Consider the following 26016-nt stretch of genomic DNA (forward strand, 5'->3'; position numbering starts at 1 on the left):
TGTGTACAAGTCTATTTCTTTTTTTATCTTATGCTTGCTCCTTGACCTCTGGATTTCCGTTTGCATCTACAACAAGGCTTCCATGTTGACCTTTAAATCTACAAGGACTTGTCTAAAAAATTGCTGCTTAATTTGGTCAATGCTTGCAAAGAACTACTGCATTTATCTAAATTTTGAGGCTTAAATTTAGGTTGAGATTTGATGGATGGTGGTCTTAAAATTAACCCGACAAATTATAAGTTCTAGTTTAGTTCTGAAATTTTGTTTGCTTCTCTAGTTCTCTACATTACAATCTTATGGGTGCTAGAAGAAGAAGACATAGTTTTCAGTTTGGTAAATGAATCTCGAATTGTTTTGACAATTATGTGAGAAATCTTCATTCAATTTGTCTTGTCTTGGTGGTTTATGTTTTGGTTTCCGGTGTATTTTAGAGTAAACAGCAAATCAAGAAACCGATTGGTCCAAAGGGCGGGTCACCGATGTATTTGTCGGTTATCAAAAAAAAAAAGTATGTGAAAATTCTGTTGAATCTTATTCACATTTGACTGGACTGGAGGATCAAGTTACTCTCTTGAGGAACAAGTGCTTCGGCTTAGAGGAGGATTTGAATGAAAAGTTGTCTGCTGGGCAGTTAGAAATGACTAATAAGGAGAACCACCTGGTGAAATAGCACGCTTAAAGTTTAAGCTGTCTGAGGTGATGTTCCTTATTGACTTATGTTTTTCTTGTAATAAGTGTTATGTAACTTCTTAGTATTGAGTTATTTTATTGACATCTCTCTCGATAGGTTTGAGTTTTTCTCTGTATTGAGTCAGAAGCCGCGACACTGAAAAATCACCTGGAATCCGTCACTCTTTTAAAGATTACTGCTGAAGACCCGCATCACATTTGGATGGTGCAGCATGCGGCATATACGTAATTTGAAAGAAGAGCATGAACAGAAGCTGCATGATGTGATTCCGAATAAAGCCCCAAACAGTTTGACAAAATGAAGCATGAGTTTGAAGTCAACAGTTACTCAGGTCTGCAGCAGAAAATTCTGCACTCTCAAGCTCTTTGCAGGAGCGTTCTAGCATGTTGCTGAAGCAGAAATAGAGATGTTGAAGAGCAATATTGAGTCATGTGGAAGGGAAATAAATTCTCTGAAATGTGAACTCCATATTAACTCAAAGGAACTAGAAATTTGTAATGAGGAGAAAAATATGAGTGTACAGTCTGCCGAAGTTGCAAATAAACAACACTTGGAGGTAGTGAAGAAAACTGCAAAATTGGAAGCAGAGTGTCAGAGATTACGTGGTCTTGTCCGGAAGAAGTTACCTGGGCCTGCAACCTTGGCCCAAATAAAGCTTGAGATTGAGAGTTTGCGTAGAGATTACGGGGACAGCCGTGTAAAGAAATCCCAAGGAAGGCCTTCTATAGTCCACAATTTTAGAGTTTGCAGAAGTTCCATAAAGAGAATGAACAATTAACGGAACACCTTTTGGCAATGAGGAAACAAAGATGTTGAAAGAAGAAAGCACATCGGAACAGTGAAGACGTCCAGCAAGCTTCAGAGTTTGGAAGCACAGCTGCAATCAAATTTTGAACAGAAAAGCCCACAAAAGTCCACTATTCGATGACAACCTTCTGAGGGTTCCTTTAGCCATGAAGCAAATCATCTTCCAAGATTGGCTTCCATGTCTGAAGATGGAAATGACGATAATGTTAGTTGTGCTAGCTCTTGGACGACAGCATTAAGGTCTGACCTCTCCAATGTCAAGAAGGAAAAGAACTCTGACAGTCCACATAAATCTGAGAGTGCAAGCCGGATCTCATGGATGACTTTTTGGAGATGGAGAAATTAGCTTATCAGTCCAGTGACGCAAATTGAGCAGTTTTAAGTCCAGATATTCCAAATAATGCAAGACCCGAAACTACAAAAGTTGACACCTCCATGCATGTCACCACAAGCCCAGATTCTCAGCTGAAAGAACATAATGAGACAAGTGTATCAGGAGATAATGCATCTCGCAACGAGGTAGTATCATCACAAAGTCATCAACCTCTTTCAGATACATCCATTTCCATGAAGCTCCAATCAAGAATTTCAACTGTTTTGGAGTCTTTGTCAAAGGAAGCTGACATTCAAAGAATTCAAGAGGATCTCAGAGAGATTGTGCAGGAAATGCGCAATGCCGTCGTACCGCAATCAACTAAGAGCATTGTTGAGATAACTCTTTCCTCGAAGACTGGTACTGAATCTCAGCCCTCTCTTGATGATGGCGAGGCAAATTTAGAGAAGGAAATTACTGTCTTCTGTAGTAAGTCCTGCAATGAGTGACATCCATGGTATTAGCAAAGAATTAGCAGATGTTATGTCTCAAATTCATGACTTTGTACTATTTCTGGGCAAAGAAGCAAATGATCCAGGGAACAACTCCTGATGGAAGTGGAATCAATGAAAAATTAGATGATTTTTCGGCCACTCATGTTGAGGTAATAAGCAACAGGTTGATTATGGTGAATTTTGTCCTTGATCTATCTCATCTACTGAGTAATGCGAGCCAACTACACTTCAATATGGTTACAAGAATTCTGAAACAGAAATAAGTACTTCTGATTGCATAGACAAGGTTGCTTTACCCGAAAATAAAGGTCTTTAGCACTCAGGAGAGGTTTATGCAAACTGTTGTGCTCATTTTTCTGATTCGACTTCTGATCTAGACATTCCTCATGAAGGAAGTCTTCAGAGTCAACATGTTGCTCTTTGAAGTGCTCGTTGGAGGAGGTTGAACAATTGAAATTAGAGAAGGAAAATATGGCTCTTGATCTTGCTAGATGCTCTGAGAACTTGGAGGGCACTAAATCCCAGTTGGCTGTAACATCTCGCACCTAGAAATGACTATAAAGAGTTTAAAATATGAAAATATTGATTTTTTTGGAAAGAATAAGGAAATCTAGAAATTGTCTAAGTTAAGAAAGTGAGTTTTGGCCATTTTCAAACGGCCATAACTCCTAGCTCAGGATGAGTTAGGAGCATATCTTGATATGGTTGGAAAGCCCTTGGAGATATCTTTCCAACGCCTCCAAGTTTGCGCAATTTCGACATCATATGAGTTAGTTATGTCCTTTGAAAGTTGGGCTGTTGGAATACAAAATTGTCTAATCCGAATTTAGGGAAGGGCAAAGTCTTTGCCCTTGGAGATATCTTTCCAACGCCTCCAAATTTGCGCAATTTCGACATCATATGAGTTAGTTATGTCCTTTGGAAGTTAGGCTGTTGGAATACAAAATTGTCTAATCTGAATTTAGGGAAGGGCAAAGTAGTCTTTTCTCTAATTTATTTCCTAATTCGTTTTTAGGGATTTATTGGGGTAAAAACTTATTTTAGTCAGATTATAAAAATTAAACTCACGCTTAGGGCTTGGAGAAAAGAGAAAAGAAGAAAGAAAGGGAGAAAAGCCAAGGCCAAGAATGTCAAGCGTTTGGAGTGGAATTCATCGGGGGTGATCCCTATTAACGTATGTGAGATCTTTTCGTGTTGGGTTAGTTCACCCACACACCGACTTGTTCAATTCAGCAAAGATTGGGGTTGTTTGAATGTTAAGAAAGTGAAGTTCTTGAAGAACATTGTTGAATTTTTGTTGGTTGATTGTTGAATGCCTAGTATTGATTTGATTCGTGTTTCCGAATTGTTTTTCTAGTTAATCTATTGGGTATTTAGGGTATAAATGATCTTAAGTGTTTGGGGAAAGAACTATGGAAGTTAGGAGGGTTTAGAGATGAAAAACAGAGAAGAAAATCGTCAAAAAAACCTGGGGAAGGGGGTGGGGCGCCGCGCCAGCCAGCGCGCCCCAAAAGGGACTCTAAAGTCCACCCCTTGGGGCGACGCGCGAGCCAGCGCCCCCAGCAGTCTCTATGACGTTTGAGGGCTGGCGCCTCTCAGAGCGCCAGGGACGCCAGTTCTCCCCATTTTGTTCCCCACCTTCTTGTACTTGTTCCTAAGTGATGTACCTATGTTTCCTAGTCAATTCCAACACTCTAAAGTACATCTAAACATCATGAAATCATCCATAAACATGATATCATGAACCTTGAATCCATAATTCAATTCAAGGAAGGTTAAGTTCAAAGTCAAAGAAGTTAAGAGTCAAATTTAGAAGTTAATGAAGCAAGTCAAAGCAAAGCAAAGTTTCTTAAAGTTTTCAAGGGTCTTTAACAATGTTTTAACGTCGTTTTAAGACTTAAGTTTTGAAGTTAATCAAGAGTAAAAGCTATGGTTTGAAGTTCTTTTCTTCAAAGAGTTATATGGGGACAATGTATTCCCAAGAAGTTTAAAAGAAATGTTTTCACATTTAAACAAGATTGGAAACTGAGATTTCCAAAGAGCCTTCAGGCTAGTTTTCAGAAAAGAGTAATCGCTTTCTAAATGAAGCAAGAAGGGAAACTTTGATTTCCAAGATAGCCTTTGAGCTAAGTTCTTTTGAGCACTAATCTCAAATCACAGAGGAAATATGTTTTAAAAACATAAGAGCCAGTACATTTTTGGGAGTAGTATTGAGCACCGAATTGGGGGAGCGTTCAAAGAACCCACAGCCCCCATAGAACCATGTAGCCATCATGGGTAGAAGAGGTTCATACTTTTTAGATGAATCCTTTTCAAATTAGACTAGTGGATCCATTAGGTAGTTCAGGTTCTATACCTTTGGCCGGGTATAAGATGCTCTAGCAGCGTGAGGTTGATCAATGTATCATCACTATAGTTCTTATGTGATGGTTGTCGGTTAGAGAAACTCCCACAATAGTTATTGTATTTTTATATATATTAGTTCATTTGTATTTCTACATACATCTCAATTTTATTGTATCTTTGCATACCCACAAAGTTTATAACATGTTTTTAAACAACTTTTCTTTATATTGCACTTGTTTTAAATTGCTTTATATTGAAATGAGTTAGTCAGGTTGAGTTGAGTCGAGTCAGGTAAATTATTCAGTTTCTTTCAGATTCCTTCTAGCCTATGTATTGCTTAACATTCCAACTCACGTACTCGTACATTCAATGTACTAATTCCAGTTGGCCTGCATCTTATTATGATGCAGACGCAGGTAACTAGGATCAACATCTGGCATCTCGTTGATCCAGTTGAGCAGCTTAGAGTCAGTGGTGAGCCTCCTTGCATTCCAGATGACTCTTTTATTTACTTTTAGTCCTTCATTTATTAGGATGTTGTTGGGTTTGTCCCAACATACCTCTCAGTATTTTAGAGGCTTCATAGACAAACAAATAGTTAGTAAGTTAGTAGAGCAGATGTCTTTCTTTATCCTTCAGATGTTGTTTAATGACTTAAGTGCCATTTTGGCCAGTTTATTATTCTTTAAGTTGTTATTTGAGATTGGTTATTTGAGTACGTCTTCCACTGAGCTAAGTATGCCAGGCCAAGGGTTCGCTTGGGGCCATCAATGGTCTTCAAGTGCCAGTCCCGCCCAGGGTGTAGGCTCGGGGAGTGACAAACTCCTAGCAGAGGTTAAGTCACAATTGGTATCTGCTCAAAAGGCAAACAGTTTGGCTGAAATTCAGCTCAAATGCATGGCAGAGTCATACAATTCCTTGAAACACTCAGACTGAGGAGTTGCAAACTGAAGTCAACCGTCTTCAGGCGATAGGAAGCTTGATAATGAGCTTCAAGAGGAAAAGAAGAATCATCAGGATACCCTAGCTAGTTGCAAGGATCTCGAAGAGTAACAAAGGTTAGTGGTTTTTTATCCACATTGGCCTGGAATTATAAAAATTTGACTGTCAAAATTAGTTTTTAAAGTTATCACATTGTTCTTCGTCCTATCGAATGGATTTTACTTTAGTGTGGAATTAGCTACTGATATCTCAAATACTTAAAGTTTTTGTGTATCAGTGAATTTTGCTCCAACCCCCTAATCTTTGGATGAAAAAAGTCAGTTTTTTCTTTGACCATGATTGTCTTGTATTTTGAATTATTAACTTTTAGTACTTATTGTACTTTTTATGTAGTTTCTTAAAATTTTATTTTAGACTTAAAGATTCTATGTCTGAATTTGCGTAGAAAATCAAGTTGTGCAACTCTCATACTCCGGACCCACCCACAAAATGAAACATAGGGGGTAACACGGAAGGAAAAGGAAAAAAATATGTTTCTATGTGATTTCAATAATTTATAGCTGATCCGATGTCAGGGTCTCTTGTGAGTTTTCCCCCTGATTAAGGTTCTTCATTTACCTGGAGTTTGCTGTCTATATAAATCTTTCGGGAACAACCTCTTTACCTCTCATGGGGTAAAGGTAAGGTCTGCATACACTCTACCCTCCCTAGACCCCATCTGTGACATTACACTGGGTATATTATTATTTGCTGTCTATATAAAGGGTGTAGGACTAGACTGCTCGTTACCCACTGCTCTGTTGACCAGCATTGCTTGTCGATTTATGTTTAGTGGCACTTAAACTGTATTTAATTGAATTTCCTGTTTGAATCAGGATGGAGACTGCTGCTGATCTTGATGCCAAGACCAACCAGGTAGCTTTCTTGCTTTGTAATAAGTGATTAATCCAATCCATTGTAGTTGTGTATTTGATGCAGTAGTTTACAGAACTAAATTTAGTCAGAAAAAGATTGTGTTTCTTGTTGGTTGTCTGGACTTTTGATCTAATTTCACATTAACTCAATAAAAGACAATAGATTTCAGTGATAGTGATGCTATGCAACTGAACTTTGACATAAAAAATTTCAGACTTAACAGCTGCAGCAGAGAAGCTAGCTCAGTGTCAAGAAACCATATCAGTGATAGATTAATTGGCCAAGGTTGAGATTCAGTATGGAGTTGTTTGCTGGATTGGTGCGGTGGCACTACTTGTCAACCTGCTAAGCTTCTGAATAGACATAATTAAGGAAAATCTACTTGAACTATATGCATAACAGAATTGCTTCAGTCAGGGTACTTTTACTGAGCTCATTACTCATGGAAAGGTTATGACATGCCTTGAATTTAATGCTACATGTTCCGTGGTGTTGTCAGTTAAGTTTCTTGTGGTTTCATATCTGACAATGGCTTTATAAGTTTCTATATCATACAACATATTTGTGCTACTAAACTTGTGGGGAAAATAACAAATGTCAACTGTATATAGCCTCCTATCATCTAACTGTGTTTCTGACAAAGAAATTACTAACGTGTTTAGCGTGAAAGGTTTTTACAAATAGCCATGTTTAGGCTAAAGGCACCGTACTTATTCATCCCCAAAGGACTAATAAAAGATATCTTTTAAGCTGATAGACCTTATGCCATTAGAATTTGTGAATAATGGTAACATTACCTTATCTAATTATCAGATTCAATGCTTAAAGGCCAAAAAGTTTCAGCAGTCCAAAGACACGCAAGAAGAAAAAGAAACACACATATTCCATGGTGGCTGATATAAATGATCAACTACTAATTCACTTCAGAAAGATCGAGAAGAGACTCAAAGCTGTTGCTGGAGAGATGTCAACTCTTCCATTTTCCCCATGGAACTCTTTTTCATCTCATTTTCAAAGGATGCAAGAGTGGGCTTTAATATTTTTTTTTGTAATTTATACCTAATACCTCCGCTGGTGAGGACCCTGTTAGCATGATGGACAACTAAATAATTGTATATATTAATGTAATTATATAGTGATATAAATTAACATGATCATAAACATTTGTTGTAGAATCAAAGGAATATATATTGTGATAGAATAACTGATTTGGAGGGATAGCAAGACAAATTTAGAGGGATTGAATAGCAGATTTGTAGAGATAGGAATAGCTGATCTTTAGGAATAGGAATGGCGAATCTTTAGGGATGTGTAATCTTTATTTTCTCTATATAATGGAAAGACTCTCTCACTTTGAGAAACATTCAGCAGAAAATTGACATGGTATGCTGTCTTGTTTCATAGAGTCATCTGTGGTTCCTTCTAAATTTTTTCTGAAAATCTTGGGTTTGGTTGACTGTTCATCGACAATCAGTTACCACTTGGGAATCTTGTTCTTGGTCATTCTAGTTGCTTTCTTGAGTCTTTGTAGTTTTCATAGCTATTCAAAAGCATGAATTCACATCACTTTGAATCCTTCAGTGTTCATTTTACTGGAAAAACTTCTTTTTGGAATTACCCAAAATCCTTAATTTTTCGTGTGTTATAGTCCATTGATAGCGCCTCGGATCACCTAAGAAAAATTTCCCAAAAATATTTATGAGGACCTCAGTAATGAGTTCAGGAACCACCACGTATACTCACACCATTTTTAACGCCTATTTCATCATTTACAAGTCCTTTTTTAGAAATTACCCAAAATCCTCATTTTTTTCGTGTGTAATAACCTATTGATCTGGTACCCATAACAACCAAAATTGTTTTCTCAAAAGTTTTTATGAGGACCTCCATAATGAGTTGGAGAACCACCATGTATACTCACATCATTTTTAACAACTATTTCAGCATTTACTGGCCTTTTTTAGGTATTACCCAAAATCATCGATTTTTCATGTCTTATAGCCATGGATCTTGCGCCTCGGAGCACCCTGAATTTTTTTGTCAAAAAACTTTATGAGGACTTCCGTAATAAGTTAGAGAACTACCACGTATACTCACATCATTTTTTTAACCCCTATTTCTTCATTTACAAGTCTTTTTTTAGGAATTACCCAAAATGCTCGATTTTTCGTGTGTTATATAGCTCATGGATCTGGCGCCCGAAGAGCCCAATTTTTTTTTCAAAAAGCATTATGAGGACCTCCGTAATGAATTAGGGAACCACAACATTATTCACACCATTTTTAATGCCTATTTCGGCATATACAGGCGCCCTTTTTGAGGAATTACCCAAAATTCTCATTTTTTTGTGTGTAGCTCATGGATCTGGCGCCCTGGAGAACCCTAAATCTTTTTTCCAAAAAACTTTATGAGGACCTTCTTAAAGATTTAGGGAACCACCACGCATGCTCGCAACATTTTTTAACGTCTACTTCAGCATTTACAGGCCCTTTTTTGGAATTACCCAAAATCCTCAATTTTTCGTGTGTTATAGCCCATGAATCTGGCGCCCTGAGCACCCAATTTTTTTTCTCAAAAAACTTTATGAGGACCTCTGTAATGAGTTGGGGAACCACCACATGTACTCATACGATTTTTTAACTCAAATTTCTGCATTTACAATCCCCTTTTTAGGAATTACCAAAAATCCTTGATTTTTCGTTTGGTACAGCCCAAGGATCTGGCGCCCCGGAGCAACCAAAATCTTTTTCTCAAAAAAAATTATGAGGACCTCTGAATGAGTTGGGGAACCACCATGTATACTTACACTATTTTTTTAATGCCTATTTTCGCATTTACAGGCCTTTTTTTGGAATTATCCAAATTCTCAATTTTTCGTGTGTTATATCCTACGGATCTGGTTCCCTAGAGCACTCAAAAAAAACTTATGAGGACCTCCGTAATGAGTTGGGGAACCACCACGTATACTCACACCATTGTTTAACATCTATTTCCGCATTTACAAGTCTTTTTTAGGAATAACCCGAAACCCTTGATTTTTCGTGTGTATAGCCCATGGTTCTGGCGCCCAGAGCAACCAAAGTTTTTTTCTCAAAAAAATTAAAAAGGACCTCCGTAATGAGTTGGGGAACCACCACGCATACTCACACCATTTTTAGCGCCTATTTCCGCATTTACAGGCCCATTTTTAGGAAATAACCTATATCCTCAATTTTTCGTGTGTTATATAGCCTATGGATCTGGCGCCACAGAGCACCCAAAATTGTATTCTCAAAAAACTTTATGAGGAACTCTGTAATGAGCTGGGGAACCACCGCATGTACTCACATTATTTTTTAACGTCTATTTCCGCATTTACAAGCCCTTTTTTAGGAATTTCCCAAAATCCTTGATTTTTCGTGTGTACAGCCCATTGATCTGGCGCCCGGAGCACCCAAAATATTTTACATGAAAAACTTTATGATGACCTCTATAATGATTTGGGGAACCACCACATATACTCACATCATATTTTTAATGCTTATTTCTGCCTTTACAGACCCTTTTTTAGGAATTACCCAAAATCTTCGATTTTTCGTGTGTTATAGCCCATGGATTTGGCGCCCCGGAGCAGAGGGATGAGTTCCAAACCGCACGGTACTCAATAAGCAAACTACTAAACACCATGCTAAGAATATAGAAAATGGCTACCCCTTTCACTCCAACCGAACCTCCACAACAACAACCTGCATAAAACCAGCCCAACCTAACAGCTTACAATTTAAATAGTTCATAGCTCAAGTACAACACTCCGATAATTTCGAAACAACAGTACGCTGGATAAAGTCATCAATCACAAGATCCACATAAAATCACTCACAAGTTCACCATGATAAATATATGTGATACAATGAAATGCAATGTTGGAACCACCATGAAAAGATGAAAATAAGAAAACAAAGAAAGAAAAGTAGAATAAAAGTTAAAATCAAGATATTCATTCAAGATAACCTAGTAAATGTAAATACAAATACTATTTAACGAGACCCAAAAAATAATCTAACAGACTCAACTTGTGACAACTATAAATGTGACTAGCATTAGAGACTAAAAAGTAAATAAAAAGACTCAAATGATAATTGACAAACTTAGAATAGTAAACACGTAAAGTGCAAATGAAATAGAAATATCTAATTAATTAAGCTTCTATTTCTAGATCCGATCCAAAACTTCCTCAATTGTTACACATAATATACAATGAAACATGAATAATAGATCACAACATGGAAGATATATTCTTCAAATTTATTGATTCAAACAAACATTTAGACTTGAAAATAAACTAAATCTTTCAAAAGGAATCACCTAAATATTGACATAATATAATTCACCATGTATATGACATGAAATCCAATCCTTGACCCAATCAGAATGGACCGTCATACTTATATGAGGATAGGGAAAAGTTGTGTGCAGTTCAAGAGAGATCGACAAAAATCAAAGGGGGACAAAGAAAGGGATCCACGCTCAAGGGTCGGGCTATTCTACATAATACGGATAGGCATATAGCATTTTTCTTCTTACGATCCTATCGTTTCTGCTTCAGTAAAATATTCTGATTCGACTTTAGCTGTTTCGTCTGTATCTTCACATTGCAATATCATGTAGATAGACGTGACATAACATGTGTTCATAGCAGTAGGTCCCATTTTAGGGTAATATACGTATTATAGAGTGGAGGAAACTTTAACCACATCTTATCTAAATGTAACGAGAGTTTGATCCCTATTGTCTTATCCTACCTCTCGACAATTATAAGTTTACAACATATGACATATTGTCCCCTCTACTTGTATAACACATAGCCTAGGGGCCTTTTTCTCTTCTTGCTTAACATAAAATGTGTATGAACTTTTTAAGACATAAGATTCTAAAGCTGAATTTATGTCTTTTAAGGCATAACCTGTACGGCTGTACCTAGTGATTCTTTTTAACACTAGGGTAAATTTTTGTCCAATTTTGTTATTTGAAGTGCTAAAGAACAAAGATTAACGACCAAAAATTAAAAATCACCCCAAAACAGGGGTATTCTTGCAAATGGCCCTTCAATGATTCAGACGTGAATTTAACCTCCGTCTAAATAGAAATCAAGGGTTAAACTTTTACCTTATGAATTAAGAAGTGAATTTCCCAAAATATAATTAAAATTGGAAGATTTCCTAAGAATCATATCACCATGCATCGCAGCTCAACCAATATACAACATTTGACTTGGTAAAATTTCGTAGTGACCATTTTCTGTATATCCACTGACAAAAAAAACAAAAAAACCAACACAATTTCATTTAATTTTGATTCAAACTATTGTTGATTTGCGAAGAGTCTGCGAGAGAAGGACTGTGCCTTTAAAGAATTGGAAGTCCTACACTAATTGAACAGTTATGGACATAAATTAACATAAGAGGGGTAAAGTAGATTATGTACATAATGTACAATGTACAGATGGAAAATTACTTGGATCCTTTACATCTTTCTATAGTTGTCTGAGACTACTTTGATGAAGAAGATGCACAGAGCTCCGACCTTTTTCTTTTGCTTTGTCAATTGTAGATAGAAGTACCTGCAGGAAGTCTTCTGCTTCATCTTTTGATGTGAAAACCAAATTAGTCTGGAGTAGCGGAAGCGATGTGCGAGGATTGTTGTTCCATCTCTTTCCCTTTGGTCCCCAGCTTCTTTTATGTGAGATATGGTTCTGCCTTAACAATGCGTCTGAGCTACTTCCCACAATATGTACCTCATCGTCGTCGTTATCGGCATGAATTACACTATCCATCCCGATTTCTGTTTCCACCAACCATTCTGGGTTAGCAGGCACTCCTTGAAACTCGGGCATTCTGTATTTTACTATACTGGGGCAAGACACGATTAATATAAGTCTCTCAGTGAGGATAACAAACTTCCCATCATGTCTAAGAGCTTTACACACTACTAATGTTTCGTCTTTGAGCTTAACATGGTCTTCAGCCTCTCTAAGTACAGATACTCCAATTGCTTCTTCCCAAGAATATGGCCGTAAAGGAAGTTCTCTGTTTAAATGCCTTGGCAATCGGACCCTAAAGCGATGAGATCCCAGATTATGCAGTTTGCTTCGATTTCTGATGCTTTGTGCAGTTTTGCCGGTGATATCAAGGATACTGGCTGCTGGTCTTGCCACCAGTCCAGTCACTCCAAGAGCTATACCTGCAAGGAAAAAATATATTATCTAAGAGAAGTCCTTTCAATTCCCAGGAGCTTCAATTTTCCTGCAATAGTGACCAGAAGAATAGCATGGATAAACTTGATACCTGAGAGTACTCCTGGAAGGCCATGTCTCTCTGCCCCTTTAATAGGTGATTGCAATAGACCAGTCAGACCCTACAAATCAAAAAGAGGTACCAATTTTTTTAATATTTTTTTTAATGAAGGAATAATTTTATTAATTAAAGGGGGAAACTCCCATATAAAAGTAGTAAACCAAAAAAGAGAACCTACAAAAGTAGATCGTTCTCTACCATGGTCAGACATTCATCCATACAAATAGAAATCTCACGAGTGCACCAAAAATAACAAAATACCCAGTGTAACCCCACAAGTGAGGTCTCGGAAGGATAGGTTGTTTCTAAAAGACCTCGGCTCAAGGAAAACATTGAAAAGCAACTATGGAAAGAAATACCAAAGTGAAGAAGCGACGACAAAATATTAAAGATAGCATGACAAAGCCATCTAACAAAAGAACAATAACTATAACAAAATAATACTATAGTAGAAGTAGAAGAAACAACAAATAGTAACAAAAATGGAAGACCAAGAAACTACTATGACTACTAGTATGAAAGGGTAAGTGAGACAACACTCAACTATCTACTTGCCCTAGACCCTAATATGTATCCTCCATAACCTCCTATCTAACGTCATGTCCTTGGTAAGCTGAAGTTGTGTCAAGCCCATGCATCTATCTCAAGCATTCTCATTTTTGCAACTTTCATCTTTTGAACATTAGAATTGTTGACGGGCCAATACTCTGCCCCATACAACATTATTGGTCTAACCACTATCCTGTAGAACTTACCATTAAGTTTTGGTGACATCTTCTTATCACACAGAACTCTGGAGATGAGCTCCACTTCATCCACCTTGTACCAATACAATGTGCCATCATCATCAATTTCCCCACTAACTTGAATTTTGGCATGTCCATTTAGTTTCTATTCATAGTTTTCATAGTGATAATACCTTAGAACACTTGTCTTCCCAATTTTAGGAGTTTATGATTCACCAAGGAATTATTCGCCAGACATCTTGTCCATACACCCCTCAACAGAATGGTGTAAAGGAAGAATAAACATCTCATTGAGACTACTCACACTTCTCATTGAATCCCATGTTTCATTGCGTTTTTGGGGCGATGTAGTTCTTGCGTCTTATTATTTAATTAATAGAATACCCTGATCTTTCTATTCAGAATCAGGTTCCACATTCCATACTATTTCCTCAGTCACATCTCTACTCTATCCCCCTCGTGTCTTTGGGAGAACATGCTCATAACTTAGCCCCAAAGAAAGATGAATTATCCCCCATGCTCTCAAATGTGTGTTTCTTGATTACTCTTGAGTTCAAAAAGGGTATCGTTGTTATTTACCTGGTCTTCATCGATACTTTTTTTTTCTTTAGAAAGATAATGTTGTATTCCTCAACATTAAGGACATGATGGAGACCTCGAAAAATTGGTTTCCAACAAGAGAAAAAAACAAAAAAGCTAATAAATTACAAAGTGCCTATAAAATCCAAAATTTGTGCATCTTCTTCTATCCCATCCTCTTTACACCAAAAATAAAAAGTAGTCAAGCAGTTCCATTTGACTTTCTCTATTGAATTAGCCTTGTTATAATAGCATCTGCTATTTCTTTCTTTCCAAATAGACCACCAAATGCATGATGGTATTATATTCCACCAATTTGTCTTAGATTTTCTCCCCCTTCTGCTGGATCAGCAAAGTAGATCTGCTGTATGCTCAGGCATAATCCGTTATGCATGTGTTGGTCCCAAAAAAAGGTTCCACAATTGTGTTGTCACTCTGCAATGGAGGAACAAATGGTTGTTGGTTTCCTCAGTCTCATTACAGAGAGAGCACCAAGAGGCAATATAGAAACCCCTCCTTTTCAATTTCTCATGTGTGGAGCATGTTCTTTTGGCAACCAACCAAGGGAAACTCTTTATCTTGGTTGGCACCTTGTTCCTCCAAATCTACTTCCAGGGGCTAAGCTTACCACCTGGATGCTCCTTCACCTCCTTAATATATAGCTTCTTAACATAAAGGCTTCCATCTCAAGTGTGTTTCCATATGATAGAATCTTTTTCAGCCGATAACCCATTGAAGTCTGCCAATGTCACATTCTTTGAATCTCAACATTACTATACATCTTTTGATCATCCTGATGTCTTACTCATACTTCAGGTCGTACATGTACTGACTTTTGAGGAATCTGTGGTTACTTTTACATCTCCAGTTGTAGTGCCACCATTCCTGACTTATCATCGTCGTCCGCATCCAACACTAGTCTCAGATGATTCAATTCATGCGTTGGACCCTGCTCCTACTACAGACTTGCCTCCTTGTAGCCAACCGACTGCACTTTAAAAAGGTATACGATCCACTTGAAATGCTAACCCACATTATACTTTCCTGAGTTATCATCATCATTCACCACATTATGCCTTTGGATCATCTTTGTCCTCTATTTCCATTTCTAAGACTTTAGGTGAAACACTCTCATTTTGGATGGAGGCAGGCTATGATTGATGAGATGTCTGCTTTACATACGAGTGGTACTTGGGAGCTTGTCTCTCTTCCTATAGGTAAATATACGGTTGCTTGCCACTGGGTTTATGCAATCAAAATTGGTCTAGATGGTCAGGTTGATCACTTAAATGCTCACCTTGTTGCCAAATGGTATACTCCAATATTTGGGCTAGATTATAGTGACACATACACTCCCGTGGATAAAATAGCATTTATCCATCTTTTTCTATCTATGGCTATCGTTCGTCATTGGCTTCTTCATCAGTTGCACAGTAAGAATGATAAGTATGCCTATCTAGTAATCTTGAGGGAGAAGTCCATGCAGAGCAACCGCCTAGTTGTTGCTCAAAGGGAGTCTTAGCCTTGTATGTCGATTGTATAGGTCACTTTATGGTCTGAAATAGTTTCCTCGAGCCCGGTTTGAAAAATTCAGCACAGTAATTCAAGAGTTTCGCATGACTAATAATGGAGCTGATCACTCTGTGTTTTGTGAGCATTCAACACCAAATCTATGTATTTATTTGGTTAATGATCAAGACGGTATCACTAATTTGAAGCAACATCTCTTTCAACATTTCCAGACTAAGGACCTCGGTAGACTGGAGTAGTTTCTAGATATTGAGGTTGCTCAATCTAGATAAGGTATTGTTATTTCCCAGCGCAAGTATGCGTTAGACATTCTAAAGAGACAAGAATGTTGGGATGTTAACCCATTGACACTCCTATGGATCCAAAAGTTAAATTTCTTCAAGGACAAAGGGAGCCACTTAGTAATCCGGAAAGGTATAGACTATAGGTTGGAAACTTGAATTATCTCACAGCAATTAGACCTGATATCTCTTTTCTTGTAGGTGTTATGTTGTTTAACTTGGGACTAGGCATATGATCCTTCTCTTAACGATAGAACAAAAATTAGAAAGGAGCTCTCCTAACCTAAGGAGTCACAGATAATTGCTTTAAAGACGGGATGTAATCTTTCTCTTGGACGAGCATCAGGCTCTAAGCCTAAGTTTACGACCTCCTAACAAGATAGCATCAATACGATCTCTTGTTGTGAAGTAGTTGGTTTTAACCGACAGAGCGCAACTAGACCACAACTGAAAGAGGACTTTCCACTTCCCCTTGTAATAGCCATTGGGATGCAGTTACTCGTATTGTGCAATATATAAAGTCAGCTCCCGATAAAGGACTACTTTTCGAGGATCAAGGCTATGACCATATCATTGAACATACATACGTTGATTAGGTAGGATCACCCTCTAATAGACATTCTACATCCTAATATTGTGTTTTAGGACGAGGTAATTTGGTGTCGTGGAAGAGTAAGAAATAGAATGGTTGCTCTCTCAATCTAATGCAGAAATAGAATATCAAGCAATGGTTGTAGCAACTTGTGAGCTAGTTTGGATCAAGCAGTTGCTGAGAGAGCTAAAGTTTGGAAAAATCGATCATATGGAACTTGTGTGTGATAATCAAGCGGCCCTTCATATCACAAGAAATCTAGTGTTTCATGACAGGACTAAGCACGTTGAGATTGATAGTCACTTTGTCAGAGAAAGAGATATTGTTACAAAATTTGTGAAGTCATGTGGTTAACTTGCAATATCGTCACCAAGTCCCTCAATGGTCCTCGTACTAATTACATTTGCAACAAGTTAGGTACATATGATTTGTATGCACCAGTTTGAGGGGGGGGGGGGGGGTAGAAAAGGAATAGGTATACACAATCCTACTTAGAATAGGAATAGGAATAATATATAGTATCCTACTTGGTAAAGAATTGTATTATATTGTCTATAAATAGAGTCTCTGTGTAATAATGTAGATACACAATTCAGTAGTATTTTTCTCCTATACTTCTCACATTTACTAAAAAACAACACAACAACCAGACAATGTTATAAGAAGGTGACCCACTCCCTATCCCGGGTTTTTGGACATAAACCACCAACTTGATGAACACTCAACAGGGTTCTCTTGATGAACACTTCATTTGCCTCTTTTGACATATTCCTCTTTTGGCACCAAACAAGTCTTCTTTCAACCCTTTCTTAGGTATGAATTGCAAAAAAAAGAGATGAATCAAAATTGCAAGACATTAACTGTCAATACACGCTAATCCTTCTTTAGCGGTGACGTCTTGATACACATAAGATACAGTGAGACTCCAAGGAGCTATAGTATTCTAAAGGCATGAAGAGTCGAAAGAATAAAAGAGGAAGTGAATAGGCCTCTATGCCCATGCGACTAAGAACTGAAAATAATATACCTCAAAAAATTCATTTATCAGCCCTTTGCTATGGGATGATATTCCCTTCTGGTGTCTTTCCATATTTCCGACAGCCTGATCATCAAAAGTAAATGCCACGATACCCTACAAGATGAAGTAAATTAATATGAGGGTCAGATAACATACAGAATTTGAAAATGTTGCTTGATGCAAAAGTACCTTGTGTGCAGCTTTGCTGAATTGGGTGGCAGCATCACTTAAGGCATAGACGGTGTTACTCAAAAGACTAGAGGTCCCTTGTGCCATGCCTTTAATAAAACCTGCACGAGTCTGCAGAAAGAGCTGGGTTTACATCTAGTTGGAAGGGTAAAAGAGCAGATAATGCATAAGGTACCTGGAAAACACTTTGTACAGGAGCTGACAAGAAATCTTTGAGGCCAAGACCCATGCTCCTTGCAAATCCCATAGGATTTCCGATAACTCCTGCTGAACCAAATACCTGCAGAAAACGACCATTTTTCATTGTCCATAACCACTAAGACCATTGCAAGGAACAAATTGTCCAGTTAATAAATGAACTATCAGATTGATGATAATAAATCAAAGCTTGGCTATTTCAATCATTTGCCAACATAGGCAAATGGATTTAGTTCATCTGAATAGCACTGAGTGACAAAAAACACTTAATCGGGAAGGTTTCTTATGAATCATCACAAGTATGACATCATTACAGAAATTTGTTAATTCCACAGTTAAAAGCAAGTACTATTTTAAGCTGGAAAACTACTTTCAGTTTTAGGTATTCGGAGAAATGGATTGAAGTTCAGAAGCATTAGTAATGTCAATTGTCAGGTCTAGTCATAGTAAGATATCTAGGTTTTCCCACCTCTAATTCCTGCAGCATCCCAGGGTTCTTCTCTCTTCTCTTCAAGCTTATGCTTTTCTTTCTCTTAGAGACATTACATAGAGCTTTAAGAGTTATAGCCAAGGCATTTGGGATAGTTGATAATGAGAGATACTATGATGTGAAGGATCTGTAATGCCTAAAAGAAAGCCAGATACTTGATTTAAAGCCAGATGCCATCATTAGGTGTTACAGCAGATGAAGAAAAAAAATTGGGCACCAACAATGAGGTAACTAGTACAATCTTCTTTAGTATAACACCATAGAAGTTCCCGTACAAAAATATGAAACACGGCAATCAAAACACAACATGCAATCGAGGTGGTCCCTTGACAGATAATTTAAAGTTGGATTCTCAATCTATTAGTCTTCCCACAAAGTTCAGAGTATATTTTGGTCCAACCAATTAAAAATATTTTACATTTACATCTGATAGATCGGATAAGCTCTTCTCCCCTTCTCTTTACTCTACATTCTGCACAGCTAAGGGAGTCCTAAAAGCAAAACAGGGAATCTCTGCCATGCCAGCAAAGACAGACAGTGGAGAAAACTCTTCCACCTAAAACCAGTTGAGAATGGGTAACAATTCTAAAATATCCACCGAGAAACTTAGTCTGTTATTGGAATTACCTCTTTTCACACACCTTTCACATTAAAGTACAAATTGAATATAATGAGACTTCTTGAAGCTTGTTCTATTTCAATTAAGCTCACATTGCAAGATCAGATATGTAGTGCAAGCAAAGCCTAGATCTTTTGCAGACTCAACTTCTCAAGCTTTATACCGGGATTTGAAATTCTGCTTGACATTTGTATCAGGAGTTAGAACTGGGATGCTCTAGCCTAGACCTAATATTCAAGATGCAGTTGGGTTTTGCCCGGAGAAGTATCAAGAACAATGTTTTCTTTTAGATTAGAATATCTGAGTGTTCAAATTCTCCAACTCTTCTACTGAAACTAGTCCACTGAAATCCCTAGCAGAGATGAGATCATGTTACTGACTAAGCCTGACGGCTCTTAAGTACTGAAATTTTCTTTCAAAGGGGCTCAAGAATAAGTAGTAAAACTGCAACAGAGTGGTGTGCACACTTCTGACAGGAGTTCAGTCAATTGAGTTATACACGAGTGTGAGAATTTGGAGAGAAATTCTCCATCTTTCCATCTACTGAAGGAGGAGCAGAGGTTAAGTAGTTAACTACAGGGAAGACAGTTAAAGGAGTGCCAAAATTTACCTTGTACATCTCATGAAGAAATTGTCGTGTGTAATGCTCGACAATTATCTCTTGAACGGATTCCCAGCTAGCTAGCTGATGTGAAAGGATTACTTGTTTAAGGTGAATTTGTGCTCCCTCAATATCAGCAAGTGCCATAAGACCCCTCTGTGAAAGTCAATGTCATATGTCTTGAGAAGCACATATATAATGAATTTTGCTAAGTGAAATTTAGCAATATACAGTATTGTTATAAGATGGTTTCTCAAGCTGATTGTTACAACTAAGCATAGATTAAGAATTTAGAAAATCATCAAATTTCCACCATCCTTCATATAGCCTTACATGTATAAGAGATTCTCCAGATGTAAGCACTCCATTTCGAAGCAACCAGGGACTGCTGGAGAAACTACAAGAAGTAGTTCAATGTTATAAGCATACAGTAAAGTCACATGAAAACATGATATGAATTACCTTAAAGTCAACTTGATCGGTGCCACATCAAACAACTCAACATAAATCTTCTTCTGCTTTTTGGCTAGAAGGTGAATCTGTTGCCAGGGGGCTCCAATAGGGACTATCGAAGGTAGCAAAGAGGTCCTATTGCTGCTTTCTTGAAACACAGGAATATTAACTGAGTAGTATTCATTCACATTTGATTTCTTGGGTGCCCAATCTATGGAGTTAGAAGTGTTCATAATAGAAACACCATCAAAAAGAGGATGGTCTGTTGCATTAGAGTACTGTAACACTCTGCTCTGCAACCTTGAAGATAACGTTTTAATAAAATCAAACAAACTCAAGATTACATCCTGATCAAGTTCAAGATGACAATCTGCCACTCTGCAAGAAAATAGACTAGTCAGGCAGTGATACAACATAATAAATGTTGATAGAGTTCGAGACCAGTACATTTGTTTTGAATCAGTTACAGACCTTAGATTTATCTGCTCAAAGGAAACAAGTGACAGATACCGATTCTTCCACTTCGTCACCACCAATGAAAGAACTGGTTCTCGTGAGCTCTCCAAAATACTTTCTGCCCTAATTCCACTAGCAATACCGTTACTAACATCAAACGACAAGATGACAGGGTAAGGTGTACATGTTAACTGGTTATCAATTTGCAAGGATGTGATTTGCAAGGAGAATCTCTGTTGATCTACACTCTGTGTGAAATCAACTGTGATGTCTCTTGCACAAGCAAAAAATAGTTCCTGAAAAAAGAATTGGTATGACAACTCTAAAGCATTTTGCATTGAAGCTTACAATTTAATAATCTTCACTTACAACTATAGAAGGTACCTCTGGCATAGAGCTTATTAGAGAGATGCCAACATAAGGAATGTCCACCAATATTCTCTCCTTGCAGTCAGCAGAATTTTCGTGCTTCACTATCTGGTTTTTTTTATCTTTAGACTCATTGATGTGAGGACCCTTCAAACCACTCAATACATGGTAACTTGAATCAATGATGCTCAGAATCTGTATTTGTAAAATAAAACTCACTATAAAAGAGACATGAAAAGAATGATGGTCTTGAAATTTAAAGCATCATCAATGCACCTTGACTGCCCCTTCAGAGTGGACAGACACAATCAGAGTTCTTTGAGGCTTCTGAAAAAAGTAAGCAGACGTCATGTGTAAGAAAGGTAACTAGATTAGCATATAAATGGCTGGAAAAATATTAATTATGGTCTCATATAAAATATAATATAGAGAATTGTGATCAATATAAAGAGAATGATAAGGGATCTTGTTACAAAACAAAACAAGAGAATGGTAAGGGTGTTAAACCTTAGGAAAGCACTAGTAGATGAAAGCAACATAAAAGAACCACAATGCAGAGATCATCAACTATCGACTTTGTACTTTTTTTTTGGATCAGTACAAGATTGTAGTATTCTGCAATTCTCTTTTACACACAAGCCAGACTTTCGACTTTATTTATCCAAGTTCTCCAATTCACAAGGCAATAACCTGTCTGCTATTTTGAGCAAGTATCTTACAACATTTCAGGTGTCAGTGATTTAAATCACAAGGTACTTTTTCAGCATGTATTGAAAAATAATGTGACAAATGCCGACCAGTTGAGAAAACTACCTTATATATGAAGCCATACAAAAAGTGGAAAACCATTCACTAAGAACAGATATCAAGGATCTCTTACAATTGGACAAAACAAGACAAACAGACACGTGCAGTTTCTGCTTCAATTATATATATACACAACAACAACAAATATGTCTTGATTCCAAATAAGTTGAGATAGGCAATATAAATTTTCATTGTCCATATTTTAAGGTCATCTTAATTCAATATTAAATAAAATATAAAGATAAATAAAAGGTACACAAAGTCCTCTTTATTTACTATTGGAATATAAATCATTGACAGTCCTAAAAGATTCGTAGAAGACATTGGGCGTAAACTAAATATACTAAGAAGGAAGCACGGTGGACTAAGCTCCCACTATACGCGGGGTATGGGGGAAGGGCCAGACCACAAGGGTCTACAACCTTACCCTGCATTTCTTCTAGAGACTGTTTCCACAGGACGAATGGTTACCTCCTGGTTACATGGCAACAACTTTACCAGTTACGCCAAGACTCCCCTTCATCGCCTAACTCTAAGATAAATATATTAACATGGCTAAACATAATTCTAAGTAAATTGTATCACCATTGCCTATTTGGATCTTTATGCTCCAACTTGCCCTATTTCTCGCTTGATCTGCATGGATGCTGTGAAAGAGAAATTGAGAGAAAACAAAGCTTGATTGATCCCTCGGCTATTGAGGTTTCAAATAACTAATTGTACATATTTTAGGGAAGGAGAGAAAATTAGTACATAACTACAATACACAATCAAAAAGAACAAACAAGCTACATGCAACTCCCTCCGTTTAAAAAAGAATGACCTAGTTTGACTTGGCATGGAGTCTAAGAAAATAAAGAAGACTTTTCAATCTTGTCGTCCTAAATTAAAGTTATGTCAAATGACCAAAATGCCCTTTAATCTTGTAGCCTTAAACATGCCATGTGGAAAGTTGAAATTAAAATGTTTCCAAAAAAGGAAAGGGGTCATTCTCTTTGAAACAAACTAAAAAGGAAAAGAGGTCATTCTTTTTAAAACGGAGGGAGTATATTCACAAGATTCTAATATAGTCTCTCAAGCTGGTGCATACAAACCAAATGTACCAAACTTGCTACATATACAACGTGTTCTATATCTGGGTGTTGATCCTTTGACTGCTTGAACTTTGTGACATGTCTTCTGAGACTATCTTTTCTATGATGAAAATGACAAATCAATTTCTCAGTGTTAGGGCCTCTCATGAAGCAATGGATTTGATCCATTATGAAGTATTGTCACACAAAGTTCCATTTAACCAATCTCTCTAAATTTCAATTCTGTATGTAGTTGCTTGAACTATATGAGTTCACATATAGCTCGTGCCTGATATTCTGCTTCTGAACTCAATCTAGCAACTACAATTTGTTTCTAACTTTTCTAACAATAAATTTCCCTCAACTACAATGTATTATCCAGAGTTGGATCGTTTGTCAAAGGGCAACCCTGCCCAATTTGCATCTGTATATCCAACAAATTACTCTCAGTCTTTGGGTAACAGTCATTTCATTGGAGCAGATTTTATGTGTCGACGGATACACATAACTGCATGCCAACGACTGTCACAAGGAGAGTCCAATAACTGACTTCTAACATATATCAGGAAGCAATGTCAGGTTGTTTCACCTTGAGGTAATTTAACTTGCCATCAACCTCCTATATCTTCCAGGATCACTTAGGCTTCCTATAACCTGGTAGAATTTAATATTTGGATCCATCAGAGTATCAATAGGTCTACATTTGACATTCCTGTCTCAAGAATATTAAGAGCATACTTCCTATGTGAAGCAACTTAATCGATTAAGGTCCTTGGTATGAAAGTGCTAAAAGAGGTTATGTTTCAAATTGGTAATTTCTTCTTCATCATTACCTGTTATGACTATATCATCAATATACACCACCAAATACATGCACAAACCAGGAGCAAAGTTATGAAACAACATAGGATAAGCAGAGTTCTGATTTTTTTTTTAATTAGAAAAAAAAAATCAAAAATGGAAAAGGTTATTAGCGGGCATCCTTTTTCTTTGGCTAAGGAAGTGAAAGTCCTCTTTCCACCTTCGAAATTGAGCATAAAATATAATCCCTTTGAAGTTCTCCTTTATCTTGTATGTTTCCTTTCCAACTGATCAATAAACTGGTTGTAGCTCCATTTAAACGGCTTTAAGGAATTCATGATAATATTTGTAGCAAAATATTGTTGGTCTTTTGTTACAAGAAAATATTTTTTTATATAGAATTAGGTTATTGGTGTATACTGGTCTAACTAGTTCAGACAACAGAATTGATATTTAAGGCAACATTATTTTAGAATTAATAATTCAAGTACAGACTTCTGATATTTTCTAATTTACACAACAAACCAACAGGTGTTGGTATTACCAGGCTATGACAACAGCAAGAATAGGATTCGGGTCAAGTATGAAAAAGTAATATGGTGAGTACAAACTCTGCTTAAACTTTACAAACTGAATTATAGAAAGTGAATTACCTCAGGAGTGGCAGGTAGGTAAATGGGTGCATAGTCTTTTACGTCATCTAGAGCATATGATCCTATAACACGTTCCCCCGGAACCTAAAAGATCCAGAGAAAACTTTACGGACACAGACCTGCTTAAAAACCATTTAGCTTTTAAATATAGCAAAACATACCTCAATAGTGAGACGATGTGGATAGCAGGGTTCATCCCACGCATAAGGGCAAGAAGTGTAGGAATGAACCATAGTTTCAAAAGTTTCACACCTTTGTTGATAAACACGTAGCCGCTTGAATAAACAAAGAAGAAAAAGGTGAATTAGTTAAAGATCAACTAAGCTGAAAACTAACTTTTAATATGCTGGTAAAAAATTGGAATGAACGAGCTTGTAACATAGGACAGAAATATATATCAAGCTTTTCACCATTAATAAAACTATAAGATTAAAAGGGCACCAGCACTCCATATCCCATTTTTTCTGATTTGATATTACCAGAATGGAGAGAAACTACTAGAGCACAAGATGTCTAAAAAAATTGGTGGAATTTTAGGATAATTTAAGGTTAACACTCTTCTCAGTTGAGTTTAAATTTACTTCCTAGAGGTGGTAAACTTTTACCACATCTGAAAGGCCTAATCCTTTTGACACCTAAAACAAGGGAGTTGAGGAACTTAGTGGACTTAGTGATGGTAAATCATTTAGTCCCCGATCCTTTATTTTCTTCGGCCCATATAATTCCTGTTTGTATAGAGGATTGGGTGTCCTTTGGAGAAAACCATATTTTGTAAGTTTCTCCTTTTTTGGTATATCTCTTATATACGGCCAAGTTGGCCTTGTTATTATCTATGCAAACATTACTTGATAAAAAAGAACAATTCACTAATCAATTCCATAATTTTGATGAGTTTGCTAAGTGATTAAACCAAAATTTCCTTATTCAGTAGATATCTTAACCTGTGGATTAGGAATGACTATGTAATTTAATACCTAACCTAAAACAAACTGCCAGGGGAAAAAACTTGAAAAGATATCAATTTACTTGACGAAATCTTCGACCTTCCTTATAATATAGAGAACTTAAAGGTCTCCGACAAAATATATTGGATAAGATATGGATCTCCTCTAGGTAGCTGAAGCTTTTAGATGAGGTTAACTGGTCAGATACACACAAAATGAATTGATGATATCTTACCGTACTTCCCTCAAATAAAGCAAATTTCCCACATGTGCGTACCATGTTGAAAACCCAACTAAAACAATAATTTATTTAGATGTTAAAAGTTGCTACTTAAGGAAAGCAAGGACAGTAGTGTGCAAATTAGAGATGGAAATCACCCATGCACCCTTTTAAAATGGGCAAACCCAATGACATTCACTAGACTTTTAGATACTTTATGTTCTTTTTAGTTGAATAACTTTAGTTCATTGTTCTTAAATAAGAATATATGTTAAATGTTTTCCTTTTGGTAGCTTACATCTATATAAAGAATTTGCTGCAGAAATATGTCACAGTATCCTACAATTGTCTCTAGTTTGACATTTATTTTCATCTCGTGGTGTCATGTCTCCAACCTTGGATTTGTTCACAATATAAATTTGCAACTAGTATCCTACACCACTCAGCAATGACATCTTATCTTATTCCAATCAAACTTAGACCAGTGTTATCAACGGCACGCTTAGGCACTGAAGCGAGACTCAAAACACGTTGAG

General features: G+C 37.0%; 1 protein-coding gene and 1 pseudogene across 5 annotated transcripts in view; one reads left to right on the forward strand and one right to left on the reverse strand.

Annotated features, from left to right (window-relative positions):
* Positions 1-6805, forward strand: part of LOC125845663 (filament-like plant protein 4) — an 11475-nt pseudogene extending 4670 nt beyond the window's left edge.
* Positions 1-26016, reverse strand: part of LOC125845029 (uncharacterized) — a 901011-nt gene that overhangs the window by 811005 nt on the left and 63990 nt on the right. For 4 of the 5 annotated variants that reach the window (XM_049524413.1, XM_049524412.1, XM_049524414.1 and 1 more), the window contains 13 exons: positions 24478-24591; positions 24317-24400; positions 21259-21309; positions 20998-21177; positions 20629-20909; positions 20167-20535; positions 20038-20101; positions 19714-19860; positions 17972-18076; positions 17797-17907; positions 17617-17721; positions 12853-12922; positions 11833-12748 (listed from right to left, as the gene is read on the reverse strand). In XM_049524413.1, the coding sequence (XP_049380370.1) occupies positions 12042-12748; positions 12853-12922; positions 17617-17721; positions 17797-17907; positions 17972-18076; positions 19714-19860; positions 20038-20101; positions 20167-20535; positions 20629-20909; positions 20998-21177; positions 21259-21309; positions 24317-24400; positions 24478-24591 (2388 nt within the window). In that variant the 3' untranslated portion in view covers positions 11833-12041. Of the gene's footprint in view, positions 1-11832; positions 12749-12852; positions 12923-17616; positions 17722-17796; positions 17908-17971; positions 18077-19713; positions 19861-20037; positions 20102-20166; positions 20536-20628; positions 20910-20997; positions 21178-21258; positions 21310-24316; positions 24401-24477; positions 24592-26016 lie in introns of those variants that run through there. The other variant, XR_007444214.1, reaches the window with a different exon arrangement.

This window comes from Solanum stenotomum, chromosome 11 (assembly GCF_019186545.1).
Source record: "Solanum stenotomum isolate F172 chromosome 11, ASM1918654v1, whole genome shotgun sequence".
In the NCBI taxonomy this organism is placed as follows: domain Eukaryota; kingdom Viridiplantae; phylum Streptophyta; class Magnoliopsida; order Solanales; family Solanaceae; genus Solanum; species Solanum stenotomum.